The following is a 17795-nucleotide window of genomic DNA, read 5'->3' as shown; positions in this document are numbered from 1 at the left end:
AATCACAACTGATCTAATCATTTTTATCGGATTGTCATTTTTTACTCTGTGTGCATGTCCAACTTGAACTAGAAAACTTCTCAATCTACCAGTATAGTATATCTCTACAAAGCCACCATTCATCCATTATGGGGTCTTGTTGATACATCTGGGCCCCAAAATAAGCCACTAATCTTATACACACTGCCTACCAAGTTCCATCTCCTGTCCCATCACCAATGTTGCAATCCTTTTGAAGTTTTACAAATACTTCACTGGAACTTGCTGCAGCTGTGCTTTCAATGTAAATTCTTCTGGACGACCCAACAATCAGCTAAATCCTATTTCCTCATTGGAGGTTCACAGATGCCAAAAAGCCTACTTTAATAGTGCCCTTCCTCAAACAGCTTACCTATGAAATTACCTTCCTGTTTTCTTGACTGAATAAACATTCAAATATAATGTGAACAAACATCTTGCTGTAAAATTCCCTATTTAGGATGTCCCTATAAATCTGGACCCTAATTTTTTACTTGGTTATATGCCTTGTTTGGAGTCAAATATGAGATTTAAACATTAATTTTTATTCTGTTTAATGAAAAACTAAAATTCTGATATAACAATCTCGACTTAGAACTAACTTTTCTGAAGTTCAATTTTGAGTTTATTAATCCATATTTATCCAAACCTGAAAAATGTCCTCTTGATATTGAAAATTATTACTCAAGAAACGATATGTTCTGTAACTTTAACTGGCAGGTCTCTCTAAGAAAATCTTTTTGTGTATTAGCACTTATGTAGTTATAAAAGTACCTCAATATGTATAGTATGTACATACGATATTACAAATTTGATTTAATATAAAGAAAATCTAAAACCAATTACAACTTGGACGTCTATTATACGGGGGTGAGGGTAGAAGGTCCAGAGAGCTTTCAGGTACATTTACAAAATGTATACAGTGGGAGGATAGGATGTTATGAAGAAACTTTAACACCTTGATTAGTAGGTACAATACAATACTAAGTTTTTTAATTTTATTTAATTTTTTTTTTATTAACTTCCTAGATAGGATAGTATTTTATTCATAAATACCATCTGAACTGATGAATGGAACCTTAAATACGAGACTTTCTATAGGGTTAGTTATAGCTGTCAATCAGGAATATTTCAATTTAACGCATTACTTTAAAGAATTTTACTAGAAAGGAATTTAATTTTTCTATTGTACAATTATAACATTTTTCTAAAATTTTTATGATTTTGTTTAAATAGTATATTTACCTGTCTCCCACAGCAGCGAAATTAGACACGTTTTAGTGGAGAATCCAGCTCACTCATTCGTGCTGTGTATAAACAAATCGGTTTACTACTATATCTCTGAGCAGTCATCATGCGTGCATCTGTCAAGGGAAGCAACTCTAGCAGAGTTATTTCCCTTTATCTAATAAATATCTGAAATATTTTAATATATTAGTTTAATGTAAACTTTCTTGACAAAGGGAAAGAAATTGACAGCTATATTTAACTAAAAATTTGAAATTTCAGAAAAATTTAGTTTTCTATTCTATCAAATAGTGTTGCCTTAAAGTTGCTATACAATTTTTCTCATATTTTACATATCTGAAAATGTTAGTTAAAATTAGAAAAATTGGAACTTGGCAGGTGTAAGTTGACTTGAAGTGTTCTTGTATGCACGTGTAAATATACATTTTATACATAAGTCGGGTTATCTTTAACTGTTTCTTACCATTGAGCTATTGTCAAACTGATTACTAAGACTGGAGCGCTAAATGTTTTGGTTTCGGTTCTAGCTAATGGCACCCAAGTAATTTTTTTAATCCCTACTATACATTGGGTACAATATAAAAGAATTGGCTTTATAAGAAATCTGCATAAATTAAAACATTTAAGTGTATTTTACAACCAGGCAATACCAGCCACCATGCTAGTATTTAATAAGAACAAGTCTTGCACTTATGTATTTCTCTCCTCTTTTATCCATACACATTAGATATATAATATAATAATAGTTTTTCTATTATATATATATATTATATTATTCATATAAGATATAGAATGCAATGATTTATTTTAGTTATGCAAAAAATAATCTTAAATAGTTTATGAAGTTTTAAATAAAATCCAGGTGGAATAAGTGTTACAAAATTAAATTCACCAGAATGCATTTTTGTTCCTTAAACGAGTCTATTTTAATCTTAAATAATTTAAAAACAATTCATGACCCTATAAAATTTGAAAGGTAGTTGCATTTAAACTGTATGAAAGTCATTTCTGCTTTTAAAATTCTTAACATATTAAGTTTTTTAAATTTAAGCAAATAACTTATCGATTAACACTATATTCAGTTAGTGAGTTAATGACCAAAATATTGCAATAAAAACTTCAAAATCCTATTTTTAAAGAAATTAATTTGATAACTAAACCGAAGGCATATTAAAGCATAAAGTACTTATCGAGCAATGCCTATTAAAAACCTCTTTTTAATTACAAAACAAGTTTTTACATAGTCTGTTCAATTTTGCCAGGCATAGGTGTAAATAATTTAGGTTTTACTGTTAATAATTTAAACTATGATATTCAGATGTAAAATACATGCTAACCAGATAATAGCAGTAGTATTAATATTAAGACCTGATTAGAATACACAAAGTTTAAAATTTTAGTCTTTGAAAATACAATATACTTTTAGTTAATGACTGTGGCATATCCAATCTCCACTATTGCAAAATTTACTCAATCTATTTTGAAAAGATTTATAAAAACTATAGGATGTGTATTGTCTTTTTACCTACCCGAAAATAAACCTCTATTCAAAGTTATAGAACTGTGTGTGTGTGTGCAAGCTTTACACTTGATAGGAATATATGCAGATTTTAAAGGTGTCATTTTATTTTATTGGTCAAAATAACTTGATAAACAAAACTACAAAAAATGATTGCCATTTTTGACATGCATTGATATGTATTCTGAAAAAAATTCATTTTTAATCAGTCATCTATAAATAGTAAACAATGTTTTTAAGAGAAATGTGTAGGAGTTTTTACCCTCAATATGTACTACCACCACATATAACACCAGTTATGTAATGAGTTTTGCTTCACCAGTTGTAAACGTCATGGATACACATTTCGATGATGTACAGATTTTCTTAAGACCTATTTACTGAAAGTTAACATTAAATATAATTTTTACATTAACTTTATAAACAATTGAAGGTACACTCTGAAATAGATGTTAGATAAGATCAATAGATATTAGTTATTTTTATGCGTCCATATTACATTTAGCATTGTATAGAACTACTTGAAAATGAGATACTAATATCGCTTGTAAAATTTAAATCTTAAACCTTTCCTATTTATTTTAATATTTTGGAGGGGGGGATCTTCATCTTTTTATTCAAATTGATGTTTAAAAACCCTCATTCATTTGATTTCACTCCTTCAAAGTTACTACAATAGTTAACAATGTATTTTTACAAATGCTCTATGGTGGCAAACCTTTTTATTTCTTTATCATGGTGCCGAAAATGTTTGATTAAAGAAAAATGAATCATTAAAAAAAAAATAGAATCCTGTCACGTTTTGTTTTTAAATGGGTTTATTTTTCATATCTTCAGTTCATACATTCAACTGCAATTTACAGAGTAACAAAATATTAAAAAAAGCACCTCATATTTTCAAAACCATAGTTTTTTAATGTTTTTGTCACCGGCTGAGTTTAGTTAAACTGAGAAACTATTTTGGAATCTGCCATTTTTTGTTTAATATTGTAAATGTAATAGCATAAAATGAAATGAATTTAAAAAAAAATCTGGTTTAAAACAATTATTAAGTTGAATCTCCCAGTATACATTTAGGTTATACATGTTGCATATTTTTTATAAAAATTCAATAGCATAAAATAAAATTTTGGTATGTTGGATAGCTTTTAGAAATTGACTTTTAAACTAATTTCTGTGCAGCTTTTTATTTATCCATCTTTTTTCAAGTCCATTACTTCATGTTTTCATTGGCCTTTCCCTGTGAATTAAATCTGCTACTTTAACTCTTTTTTTGTCTACTAATCAAAGAACTCTCCAATTTTTTCAATTACTATTTTAGTCCCCTGTTATGCACACACATATCCCTATACTGTTCAGATCTAAGCAGGTTTTTAAGACTTGCATTCATTGTATCATTCTCATACCATCTGTCAATGCAATGTATATCCTCAACATTCATTGGCCACGTCTCGTGCTGTACTCGTGACTGACACTCTTCCCTTGGTCAACAGTGGAAATGTCAAGAAAAATTTAAAAAAAAAAAAATTACACACAACAGAAGTAAAAAAGTGTGAAATAGCGAAACTGTATAAAATTCATCTAATTTGTATAGAAATATCACTTAAAATTGGCCATATTATCAAAAGCATATGAAATAAAACTAAGTTTTAATTCTTGATTAAAAATTAATATTGTTAGAATTTTTAAGCTCGAATATTTTGCAGATTAAAGAAAATACCAAAAAAATTATGCAAGACATGGAATTAACCAATAAGGAAAACTGAGAAATGTTTTAATTCTTCAATGACTAATTTGCAGAAGAACAGCTGACACTTAAGGCAGCAGAATGGAGTACATTCATTAAAACGTATAGAAAAGTGAAATTTAATTAATATTGCAAAATAAGAAGCCAAGGGATAGATCATGTGATAATGACCTTACTGTAAATCATGGTTGGATTAATGGCTGGGAGCAGAACAAGGATGAGAATGTTTTGTTAGGCTACATGACGGGTTTAATTTAATAAATCGGATGAAAACCTTGGTTGCTATGGAAAAAGAAAAGCTTTTGTTTATACTGAAATAGATATACGAAAGAATTTATTAGCTAAACAATTCTGCGCTTTTACAAGAAATACCACTGATCTGAAGGCCTGTTTAACTTTTCACAAATGTTAAATTCATCACTCTTAATTTTACAAAGGAATTAAGATGGGTGTTCAAACTTTTAAATACTGATTTTATTCCTCAGCAATTTTTCCTTTACATTTATTCCTCTCTAAAACCATTTTATTCAGCTTCTACACAACTGGCAATTTAACCTCAAGTTGCATTTAAAAACTGGTCTGCTAAAAGCGATTTTATTTTATAATAGCAAAAGTACCCGTCATTGACTGGGTTCAAAAACAGCCTACAGAAAGTGTGTGTGTGTCCCCCCCCCCGACCGACGCTTTATTTAATTACTTGGATTTGGCAGGTGCCCGTTTTAAGGAGTTAATGCAGTCAAGTTTCACTGCTGGATAGTATTCATTTACTGCTGAACGCTTTTCTTTTCCCACCCCCAAGATGTTATAGGAAAAAGACTAACCCATATGCGGCGAGCGACAAATGTTGAATATTTATCTTCCTGAAATCGAGAAAATTAAATACAGGCGAGTTTCGTTGTTAACTCTGAAATATTACAATTTATGTGATATAAAAAGTGATGCGATCGACCGCTTCTCTGAAAAAAAAAAAGCCTTTTGTAGATATACAGAAAAAGCGAACACACATACATACAATTTTGCTTTTATGTTTATAGATGACAGAACTTTTCTTCCATCTGCTTAAACTTTTTATGACAATTCCATTTTATTTCCAAGAATTTCCTATCTGGAATAGGCTGTCATAAAATTGCTTTCTCGGGGGGGGGGGGATAGCAACATGGTCATTTTCAAATCAATGCAAAGAAACACTTCTCATAAATTATCATTTTTTTTATTCCATTCATTTTCGATCCTCATAATCATCATTCAACTTTCTTGAATGGCTTCAATCTTGATTAGTATAATTCTTTTCAGTAATAAACCGCATAAATAGGTGTTGAAGACAATTTATGGTTGTTAAATTCAAATAATACTTTGCCATGTCAGAAAGAGTCGTTTATTAATGTTTTTTAGAAATCTGTCTGTACTGTTTCTTACTATGCCTTTTTAACTAATGTTTGGTTACTATTATTTCACTAAAATTATTTTGGAAACTTCATAAACTGACATATCTATTAGGACATTCTTGCATCTTGTCATATCCAGGTTAACACCCAGTTTACATGCTGACATAGTTTTAAGAAACTGACTTGCAAACTAACATCTCAGCCAGATCTGAATTTATCCCTCAACTCTATTCTTACCACTTTGTCTTGAGGTTTCCCCTGTGAACTGAATCTGCTCCTTCAACTGTTTCATATCTACTAAACCAAGAACTCTAATCCATTCTTTCAATGTGGTCAAAATTTCCTAGTCTCCACAAATCTCCATATAATCTAGATTAATCTTTCTGACTCCCATTACACATCCATCATATCATTCCCATAATCATTCCTTTCCATATAACCATGACTGGCGAAGTTTCACTTCCATACGTCACATTGCATACACGTGCCTTGTTCGACTGTTAAAATCTCTACTGGCTAATAATGGCAGAAATTGACTAAATTTATTAGCTCTTGCAATCGCATTAGCATTTGCTCCACCCTGTGTTCCCTTGATATTACATCGACAATCTCAATAACTTCTCCGTCAAAATATACTTTGTCAAAATCTGAATTCTCATTGCCTAACAAATTTGTACACAAACTGTTTGCCCTCTATCAACCTATCAGTATTTCCACTGCACTTATTGTGTGCCAAATGCATAAAAGTACCACAAACTTCAATTCACCCAACTCCTTTTCAAAGCAGCAGTGGAATTTCCAACATTACAACTGATCATCACTTTGTTTTTGCTTACATTCATTTTTAAATCTTTTTCCATTACTGAAAATAAGCCTTTTTTTCTCTCCATATTTTGATTTTTGCATTCTAATTTTAAAATGAAATAAATCCTTTCATTTTGGCATGTTTTAAAAAACATTTTTTGTTTCTTTAATCTTATTAAATTAGATAAATATAAGACTACTTTAGTGAAATCTTAACCTATGTTGCTCAATACTATTTGAAAGTAACATATTGCATAAAACTATAAAATTGGGACCTATGAGAATTCCAGTTGTATCTTTGTAAGAGTTTAACATATTCCATTATATGAATGGCCAACACAAACGCAGATCCCACAATATAACCTTTTTTTGTTTTTTTTTGTTTTTTCTTACCGAAATCGAAATTTTGGTTACCCTAGCTTGAGGGTCGATAGGGTATGTTATTATATAGAGGTTTGTTTGAGACTAGTGGGGGGGGGCACCCAGTCACGTTCCCTACAGTTTCAGCTATTGACAAGTAGATAATTAATATTAAACCACTTTAAGCTATGAATGAATTTGTGCATGCCGAAAAGCTAATAGAAATATGTCAGCAAGTTGAAATGAACATTTTGCATTTAGGTACAGAAATTTGACTAAAAGTTGACTTTACAGCATGTTTCTGTACCCATTATTCATACGACCAAAGATTTTACTCGTTATAAACCATCCTTGCTATATGATTAATATTAATTTCAGTGTTATGCGACCAGTAGTTATAGATTATCGGTTGTATGTCTTCCCACATACACATCTGTTTTATTTATATAGAAAAGTTATATAAAGTTGAATTTCATATATATATATATATATATATATATGATCTATATATATATATCGTGTTTGAATTTTAAATATAGCTGATGTAAATAGTGAAGAAAGAAGTTTATTTGCCACAACACAAATTTTCTACTACATACCATTTTTACAAAATGGAATAAAAACGTTTTATTTACAATTTTGAGATTTGGAAGCATTTAAACTTTCGAATAGAAAGTCAATTCTCAAAATTCGTAAATATTAAGAAATTAAGTCTTAAAATCTATTTACATTCAATTTTATAGTTCAAGACCTAACTTTAATGAAATCGGTTCATAACAATTTTTTTAATCAGTAATCACTGATTAAAAAAAATGTTATGAAACTGAACTGACTAAATGATACTGTAATTTTATATTTCTTTCAAAATATTAAATGAAAAAAATTGTAAACAAGACATAGTTTAAGGATATCTGAAATGAAATGAATCCCGAGTAAGCTAAAACTTATAAACTTTTTTTTTTTTTTTTTAATAAAAAAAAAATATGTAAATCACTCCAGACAAGGCATGAAATGATTTCCATGTCATACATGTTATCACACACCCCGTCCCTTCGATTGTAAAACGTGGGATTACTGATCAGCAAAGATGCAAAGTATGTTCAAATTATTTTTACTTTACTGCTATTTTAAAAACAATTTATCAGTACCTGCTTACCTGTCTTTCCAAGTGAACAAGATTTGTTCAACAAAGGTAATTCCAGCTATCCCTCCCTTCTGCAGAAATGTGCAGGTTTTTATCAGTTCCCTAAAACTGTATCCTCCTCTCCTACATTCTTACACTACTAGCATGACGGACAAACCAATTCCTCATCTTCTTGGAGCAGGAGGATTGCTAGCTTCGACTCGAGTTTAATATTTACCACAATATTATAAACTCATTAAAAACTGTTAACTAAAATGTATTTGAATTTGCTGGATTCAAATCAACATAAAGACAGATGGTAGGCCTTGACAGAGTACAAAATAGACTTCATGGCTTAGTGGGGATGCCCTTTTCTCTTCCCTGCAACTCTTCTTCCACAGAAGAGACGTCGCAAGCCTGTCTTTGTTTTATCGTTTTTTCCATGGCAAGTGCTCCTCTGAACTCCAATCTCTGCTCTGCCCTTCGCCAATATTTCACAAAAAAACATTGTCTAGCTGAAACCAGTCAATAATTTTCCCCACTCTTTATCTGTGCTTGAATCAAAACGGAGATTCCATGAACAAAGCTTCTTTCTTAGAAGTGCATGCCTGTGGAACTCTGTTCCGTTTGCCTGTTTCCCACCTGACAACTAGGATGTCTTCAAGTCCAACATAAACAAATTCCTGATAAACTGCCCCCTTAAGACACTTTATCAAATCTCCATTACTAACGATTACAATATTATCCCATTGATTACTGTACATGCAGTAACCCTTATCCCCGAGTGGTTTCCGGGCCTTGATAAGTGGTGACTACCATGGTAAAAAAAACTTATAGTGTAACCCGATATGAACTCTTATATTCGGGTTATACCTATATCAGGGTTTTTTATATCCAGGTTACCCTGTACATAACACAAGCTCTGATTTAGGACCAGAGAAAATCTCATTCGTTTTTCTTATATTCGAGTCTCTTAAATCCAGGTTACACTGTATTAGTGAAAGGCCATTAATGACTTACGTTATTTGACTTGACATGAAATAGTCTCAATGACCTGAAAAAAAAAAAAAAAATAGAAGGAAGTAAAATAATACTAAAGATGATATGAAGAGGGTAATGTAAAATAAAAAAAATGTTAGTTTTTGAACTACTTGTATAAAATAAAATTAAAGGTCCACTATTTCTATCAAATTAATTTAACCAAATGCTCATCGTCATTAAATACCAAATGTTCATAATTGCAGTCAAATAAATGTACATACTATCATATTTTGGCATTTTAAATCTATGGACAAGAATTAATTGACCATAATGTGTTCTCTATTTTGAATAGAACACGTGCATTATATATATATATATATATATATATATATATTATATATATACACACACATTCTATTATGTACTGAAGATAATAATTTGTGTTTATGATCTTGAGCAAGTCGCACTCGCCCTTTCATTTAAAAATTCTAGAGACTATTTTTATTAGGTCTTTGAGACCTTCTCTTTGCAAGCAAAAAGAAAATCCTTTTAGGACTTGATTTAGTTTCGATGTAATTTTTCTCCCCAGCCATATTCATGACTTTTTTAATCGTATTTTCCTCGATTTAGCTCTGAGCGAGGAACAAAACCTGGTTAGTTAACTTTTATTTCCATTTTTTATTTTTTAAATCCTGTTGATTGGTCTTTATTTAGCCATTAAATTCTGTACTCGCCAAAAAATTTTCAAATATTTCAAGGATTTATTAGACTGAAAACAGATAAAATGTTTTTCTGTTTATTCCTAGTGTCCCTGAAGAAAAAGTGGAAAAAAAGCTTTTATGATAACATAACTAAAGTAACTTCAAAGTTATTTTTTGCATTGCAACCATAAGCAGAATTTAAAAAAATTACTGTGTGCTCGTTTCTTTTAAAATATATTTCAATTTCACATTTCCTATTGTATGCTTCAAAAATGCCAAAATGCTGAATACTTTCAGAACTTTAAAAATCGGTCAAATGATTAAATTATTTCCTGTTTTGATCTCCATACTCCACTATTGTAAGACTTAAACCCCAATATTTGAGCCCATAATCGAATGAGCACTCTTGTTAAAGGAAGACAATGCTTAGCATCTATGTAACAAGGTAAAAAATTAGATTTTTTTTTTTTCTTAGAATGAGTTTAAAATTTGAGTTTCTATTTTGTGAGATATGTATTTTGGAGAATTAGAAGTTTCATTTGGATTTTGTCTACCTAAATACTTTCATTAATCTATTTTCCTATGCAATGTTCTTTCAATTAACTTAAAAACAATCCTGAATTCTGCTGAGAATGACTGAATTTCTTTTGTATATTTATATTTAATTAAATGCTGTCTAATTAAAACTCGTTTTGTCAACTCTAGCATTGTTATTATTTCTTGTTCAAATATTAACATTTGTTCTAATCTACACATGAAAGTAAATCCTAATCTTTTTTTTCCCCTTTCAGTTTGTAGATAGTGATGTCGATGAAGAACTGCTCTTCAATATACCGTAAGTTTCTTCTCATTATAAATCTCTTAATTTCATTTCCTTTTTAAAACATTAAAATCTCAACAAACGAAAAGAGAATTTGTTATATATAAAACTAATTATGATCTAAAATATTTGAGATTTTGGATTAGTCTTTTTATTGTTTGAACTGTTTTCATTTCCTTGGGGCAAACCCTGAAAACTCACCTGAAGCTTTATTACAAGGTTTTTGATATTTTCATCTTTGGGCAATTTTATTTTTTACCATTTTTTAAAATTGTAAATATAATTTTATGTTATGCTTTCTTTTCAATATTACATAAAAATACTTGAACTTGTGTTTTCAGAAAAATAATTGCTAATTATTGAAAGAAAAATTCCAATGATGTATAAATTAATGTTAAATACTATTCATATGGATTTGTTATTGTAGTTGATATTTCAAAATTTTCTGTGATAGTATTTGTTTGGTTAATGTATTCTGTTAATGACCATGGAACCATTGTCTGATAACCGAATTACCTGTTTGATGAAAAGGTTCAAATAACAAACGTTGCAGAAAAAGAAACTTCAGATTAATCTGCCAAATGCTGACAATAGCCATTTTTCCTTTTTTATATATATATATATATGGGATTAAGCACTGATCAAGGCCTGAAGGTCACTTGAGGATAAGGATTGAGTATAAGAGGATTGAGACAATAGTATTGATCGAAATTGCGTAGAATTTGATTAGTAAAAAGGATGACTCGACAAAAACTTGTTTATATTTGACTTGAAGAAAACTGTTAGATCTGTTCGATATTTTGGAACTTTTTTTAGAGCATGGTTGATATAGTTCCATGGGCAGGCAGTTCTAGAAAAGAAACTTTGTTCATGGAATTTGCGTTTAGGCACAGGTAGTGAGGGGAAATTGACAGTGGTTGTAGCTAAACTAGTGTTTATGAATGTTTTGCCGGGAGGAGACCATAGATTGAAGCTCTGTTTAGGAGTTGTGAAAATGATAGAACACTTGCAACATCTTTTCTGCAAGAAAAGGACATCACCTGCTAGCTTTCAAAACTTGTTTTAACCCTGTCAAAGCAGGAAAGGGTGCCCTGAGAAAGAAAACCTGTTTCTCACTTGACAAGCAAATTGGTATGAATAGACAAACTTTTTTTTTTTTTTTTTTCCAAACTGAATAGAAAATTGCAAATTTTGTTCTTGCTCAATGTAAATATCAATACATAAATACTTGAATTCAAGGAATTTGAACTATTGTAAATAGTTTAAAAGTAACACTGTAACATGAAAATTTTGCCTATTTTCTCTTTGTTGGGTTGATTTGTTCAATAAAAAAAAAATTATGTAAATCAATTCCTGGCAATGTCTGTTTCATTTTTCTTAGAAACTGAGTCGATTTAGTTGAAATTTTGTATGGACCTTTTGTTATAAGGTACGGCAAACTGTCTTATGGCATCTATTACATGCAGTTAGGGATTTGTGCTAATTTTTGCATTAAATACTAGTTTAATCATATTCAATCACCAATATGTTATAAACCACTTAGAAGTCAATAGTCTATAACTTTTGCCTGTTTGTTTTTAATAGGCAAACAATCTAGTCAAGTAATTAAACAAAGAAAAATCTGTTAGTAATTGCACAAGACAGAAATACTTCAGAAATACTCTATTTTATATACTAGAAAACAAAACAAAAAAAAAAACTCTGGACATTGAAATCTCATCTTTTTTTTGGGGGGGGGCAGCTATTAAGTGTCTAAAATATATCTAGACTATTTTTTGTATTGATATTCATATTAACCCCCTCCCCCCCAATTTTTTTCTATTTATTTAAAAAGAAAATAGCTTATGGGGTGTAGAATTGCATTCACTAGCAAAAGATCTAGCTAATTTGGATATTTTAAACCTTCATTTTAATTCCCTATTAGTTTTTCTGTTTTCATATTAGATCTTTACTAAACTATTACGTGTAATTATATTAATGCAGATATTCTAGATTTATACTTGCATAATATTTGCATAAAAAGTTTGTAGTAAACACAAAACTCTTTCCATATATATATATATATATATATATATATATTAAAAAAATTTTGCCGTCCAAACTATTTCATGTCTGCAGACATGAAACTTCATATAAGGTATTTGAATCTATGCAAAACTTTATATTTTGGTTTAGCTGGGGAAAATCTGTACAAAAGTGAAAAAAAAATGAATTTGCCAGGTGAAGGTCGAACTATGGCATGATGAATATACATGCGTAACGTAATAGCTATTGGTTCTTATTTTAATTTTTAGCCTTGCAGCAAACATGTTTTCATAGCTCGGTCATTAACGGCAGAGGAAAAATAAATCGTTAGCTAAACGTTTGGGTTTCGATTCTCGGTGGTGGCGCATGAGTTTTATTTTTTTTTTAAATCATTACTATATATTGGGTACAATATAATGAATGAAACCTGCATTAATCAAAATATCATATACAATCTTAAAATTCTGATTCAGAATTCTCCATTAATATTTTGAACTGACTGTTCTGTGAGTACTGAAATCATTCAGAAATTCATTTATTGGTCTCCTGACAAAAGGAGGGTGGACCTGTAAATTCACCCTTGTCCGTTCGTCTGTCTGCACTTTTCTCAATAACTATGCCTTGGAATTTGTTGAAATTTTGCACAAACATTATACATGATATGAGTAAAAAAAGTAATAGAACGGATTTTCTGGAAAAATTCTGGCAAATGATGGACTTAGTCATTTTTTTTTTTTTTTTTTTTTTTTTTTTTGCATGGTGCAGAACTCAAATTTGCATATGTTAAGGCCTAAAACTGCACCGTTTGTTCATTTTCACCCAGATTTGACATCCCCTGGGGACTCTTAGGGATAAATGGGAGGGTTCAAATGCTGAACTTAGTCATTTTTTTTTTTAAATTTTTGTTTTATGCCTTGTTCACTGTGCACTCACGGGGACCATACATGATTCACTTGTTATGAGTATTTTAAACTTTTTTTTTTAAACCCAGTTTTACTTGCAAATATATTTTCAAGAAATTAATTCCTATTTCAGTCACATAAATTAGAAATAGTAAAAAAAAAAACAAGGTGAATGTGGCAACATATTCATTCATTGTGATCTAATTTAAAAAACTTTATTTATTTTTTTTTTTGTGGACGGGTCCAAATTGGAACTTGGCAGGCATAAGTTTACTAAAAGTTCTTGTACAGAAATATACATTTATACATTAACGTTAGTTCCTTTTTAGCTATTTCTTATTCAACTGACGATAGCTAAAATGGTAATGACTAAGGCTGGAGTGCTATATTTGGGCTTCAGTTTCGATTCTAGCTGATGGCTTCAAAGTCATATTTTGTTTTTGAAATCACTACTATATATTGGGTACAATATCATGTATAGAGAATTTCATCTATTATAGATGAAATCTGCATAAATTAAAATATATTTAAGTGTATTTTATGACTGGGCAATGTTGGGTGCCACTGCTAGTTATATATAATTAGAAAGTGAGAAGAAAAACTTCAGTATATAAATGTACAAGTATTAACCCAACTGAAAATATAAGTTAAAATAACATACTCAATACTGTATCAAATTGGCTCAAAGAAGTTTAATGGAGCTATTGTAGAGTTCAGTAAATACGTTTTATCCAGTTTGTATGAATAAGAACTGCTACAAATATAATTTTAAAATACTTTAAACCGTAACTAATTACCAACCTCTAAATTCCCCCTTATTTTGAACTTGTGATTTCAATTAACTATGTGGTTAATTACATTTAGGTCTTAACGATATTAAGATATCGATTACCATTCAAAGTTTTGTAAAAATTTATCCTATTGAATATCCTTAAACATTGTTTCTACCTTCACACTGTTATTATAGTTAGATTTTAAACTTTTGCTATCAATTTCCATAGTTCCTGTATCCTAGTCCTTCGACTCCGTGTTTTTTTTTTTTTTTTTTTTTTTTTTTTTTTTACTACTGCCGATATTGGAAATTAAATTTTGTTTTCTCTAATTTTAACTCTGCATTATATTAATTCCACTCTACCAATATTCATGATTTATTCTGTTAACGTCCATAGTTATTCTCATGTTATGAATATTCTAAGATCTCCACCTTTTCAAGGTCACCATTGAGGATGATTGACCGATAGCACACTGATAATGGCTCTCAATTGCTAATACGATTGGGTTTGTATCCGTTTGAATGGCTGCCTGTTTTTAATTCAGCTGATACAGTGAAACGGTTGTCTATTGAACAAATATGGTCGGTTGGAAACCATCCAACAATACATGGGCATTTGTCCTTATTTGGATTCATCAGACTACTGTTCTCATCTTGAGTGATTTTTTTTTTTTTTTCTTCTTCACAACGTACTGGTCGATGTAACCTTACACCTTCCTTAGGTGTATTTTATCGAACTCGGGAATGTTTGTCGGACTTGGGAATTTCGTCCAAATTCCCGAGTTCGACAGAAACATTCCAGAATTTGACAAGATACACCTGAAGGTCGGAGGTTACATTGACAGAAACGTGAAAATCACTCAAGATGAACGGTCCGATGAATCCAAATGCAAATAACCAATCCTCATCTCAAAAATTCAGAAACGTCATGGGCTTTTGTATCTGGTAATTTGATAAACTCTTTTTGTTGAAGCTAATAGAAGTGTTTTGTTTGGGACATTTAAAAAATCTATTCAGTTTTTTGTGCAATTCCTGATAATACATTTTATCTGAAATCGGATAGAAACAAATTTTAATAGCATTCATTCTTTCATTAATTTATAATGAAAGAATGAATGCTATTAAAATTTGTTTCTTAGCAGCAGGAATATTTAATAAGACTATTCATTTGAGTAAAAATTGTACTAAGACCTATTTAATCAACATCTTTTAGTTTTTAATGGATTTATTTTAGAATTCAAGGAGTCACTATTTATCAAGGCTAAAAACCACTCCAGGATAAGGTTTAATGATATATTGTTGAATGAACATCTTTTTCATTGAAAGAAAATTTTTTATAAGTTTCCTTAAATCTCTTTATATATCTAAATATTTTAGCATATAAGTTTAGGCATTATTGAGAATATTTACATTGGCTGATGCTGAATATCCAGGTTACATGGATGTTTTTCCTTCGGAAAGGTTTAATCCACAATCTTTTGCATATTGCATAACATTGCATCGAGAAGTGTTCTTTTGAAAAATACTTGAGTTCATCACTGATGAAACTTTGAACCAGACTGGAGCTCAGTTAAGCATTTACAATGGAAATGATAGCCTATAGGAAGACTGGCAACAACTCTTTTGTGAAAGCTGCTGTAGGGGAGAGTAGAAATCATCCCTGATTAAGCAGCTAAGTTGATTTTGTACTGTTAAAGCAGGAAAGAGTTTTGAGTAGCCGTAGTAGTACTCCATCTTGGGACACATGTCTATCTTTTACAAATAAAGGACTGCATTAGGAGTTGGATACTTTTGCAAATTAGAATTATTCAACCATTTTCTCATAGACTGATGGATTTCTAAGTTTTTCATTTTAGGTCTTGAGTGAAAGTCTGTTCAAGAAGCTTATCGGAACAAGGGGTTTTCTTAAGGAGCCATTCATTTTAAGTGGGCCAAAACATGGCTACCAGCATTAGTAATGAAATGAGAAAAGCTTGATGTTAAAGGTAACAAGTTACTTCCATTTGCACCGTGGAATACCATATCGGAAAAAAAAACAGCAAGATATTTGTTAGCAATGCTTTTCAAAGTACTGCCATAGTTATCCGCGTAGATTTCAGGGAATGATCTTAGAAAGTGGTTTTGAAGATCATTGAATATCAGGAAAAGGATTTGTCCTAAAGTGAATCTGAAGCACACATTACCATAACATTATTTCTCTGTGGGCTACATGATCATCAAATCCAATAAGAAAATTGCAGTTCTCATAATCAATTTTTTTTTTTTTTTCAATCCCGTTTTATCATTTAGCTGACAATCTATCCATCTCATTAGCTATTAGCCTCAAGTTGCTTTTAGCCTTGATAGATTGACATTAGTAAAAGCAAAAGAAATCTATTAAATAGGAAGTTCAGTTCAAAATTTCCACAAAATAAAAAGAATCTGAAGGAAACCAATGACTGAAATAACAAAGATGAGGATAATTGTTCACATGTAAATAACAAAAATATAGCAAAGCATTTAAAATATTTTTAGGCACACATTTTTTAATAAAAGCATTTCCTCAATAAAATGAATCATGAAGCCAATATTAGTGTTCATTTATTAAACTGGTATTTAACACATTACAATTGTTTCGGCATTAAATGATTCAAAAGTAGTTGATATGCTGTAAAACAAAACTGTTTCAATCTTCATGAAATTGAGTTGAATTGCATTAATAATAAAGTAATATGTAAGAAATAAGTTTAGAAAGCAAGTTAACTTTTTGTCGATTTAAAATTTTTGTTAATTATAAAATACCGATTATAATAACTTGTATGCAATTAAAGTATTTTTTATTGAATTTGCAGAGAATAGAAAACACTTGATAGTTTTAATATTAACACATGCACACAGAATTGGAAATAATTTACTTGCTAAAATAAATAAAAATACTTAGTTTTGAGCAAACTGTAGTATCTGATACATTTCTGGACTTTCCAAATATTAACACCTATCTTGAGTCTAACTCTGCCCTTGTTGGAAGGTAAGTAAATAGTAACTGTCATTCTAGTATAGATATAAAAAAGATCTTTTGAAATAAAAAAAAAAAATAAAAAAAATTGCTCACTTTCAAAAGCAATAAAATGGTAGTGATAGGTGTGAAAAGTTACAATTGTGTGTGATTTGAATTGACCTGTCAAATGAGAAAGGATAGAAATTAAAATGAAATTTGAATCTTTAAAAGAATAGATGGTATAAGTAATGAATTGTATTGATGTGTAAGGCATCAAAGATGCTGCATCTTGGTATAGATGAGAACAAAGGAAAAGTTATTGGCAGGTAAAGGAAGAACAAAAATGATGGCGGAAAAACTCTGAATAAAAAAGGGTTGCAGATGCTATAGCTTTGGGCATTAATCAAGTGTCT

General features: G+C 30.1%; 1 protein-coding gene across 3 annotated transcripts in view; it reads left to right on the top strand.

Moving 5' to 3' along the window:
- The window catches only part of LOC145257216 (PITH domain-containing protein 1-like), a 141150-nt gene that overhangs the window by 22400 nt on the left and 100955 nt on the right, over positions 1-17795 (top strand). For all 3 annotated transcript variants that reach the window (XM_080115644.1, XM_080115642.1, XM_080115643.1), the window contains exon 2: positions 10678-10721. In XM_080115644.1, the coding sequence (XP_079971770.1) occupies positions 10678-10721 (44 nt within the window). The remainder of the gene's footprint in view (positions 1-10677; positions 10722-17795) is intronic.

The sequence above is a fragment of the Euprymna scolopes genome, chromosome 3, assembly GCF_053919585.1.
Source record: "Euprymna scolopes isolate OS-2025 chromosome 3, ASM5391958v1, whole genome shotgun sequence".
NCBI classification, from domain to species: domain Eukaryota; kingdom Metazoa; phylum Mollusca; class Cephalopoda; order Sepiida; family Sepiolidae; genus Euprymna; species Euprymna scolopes.
This window is presented reverse-complemented; position numbering and strand designations above follow the sequence as displayed.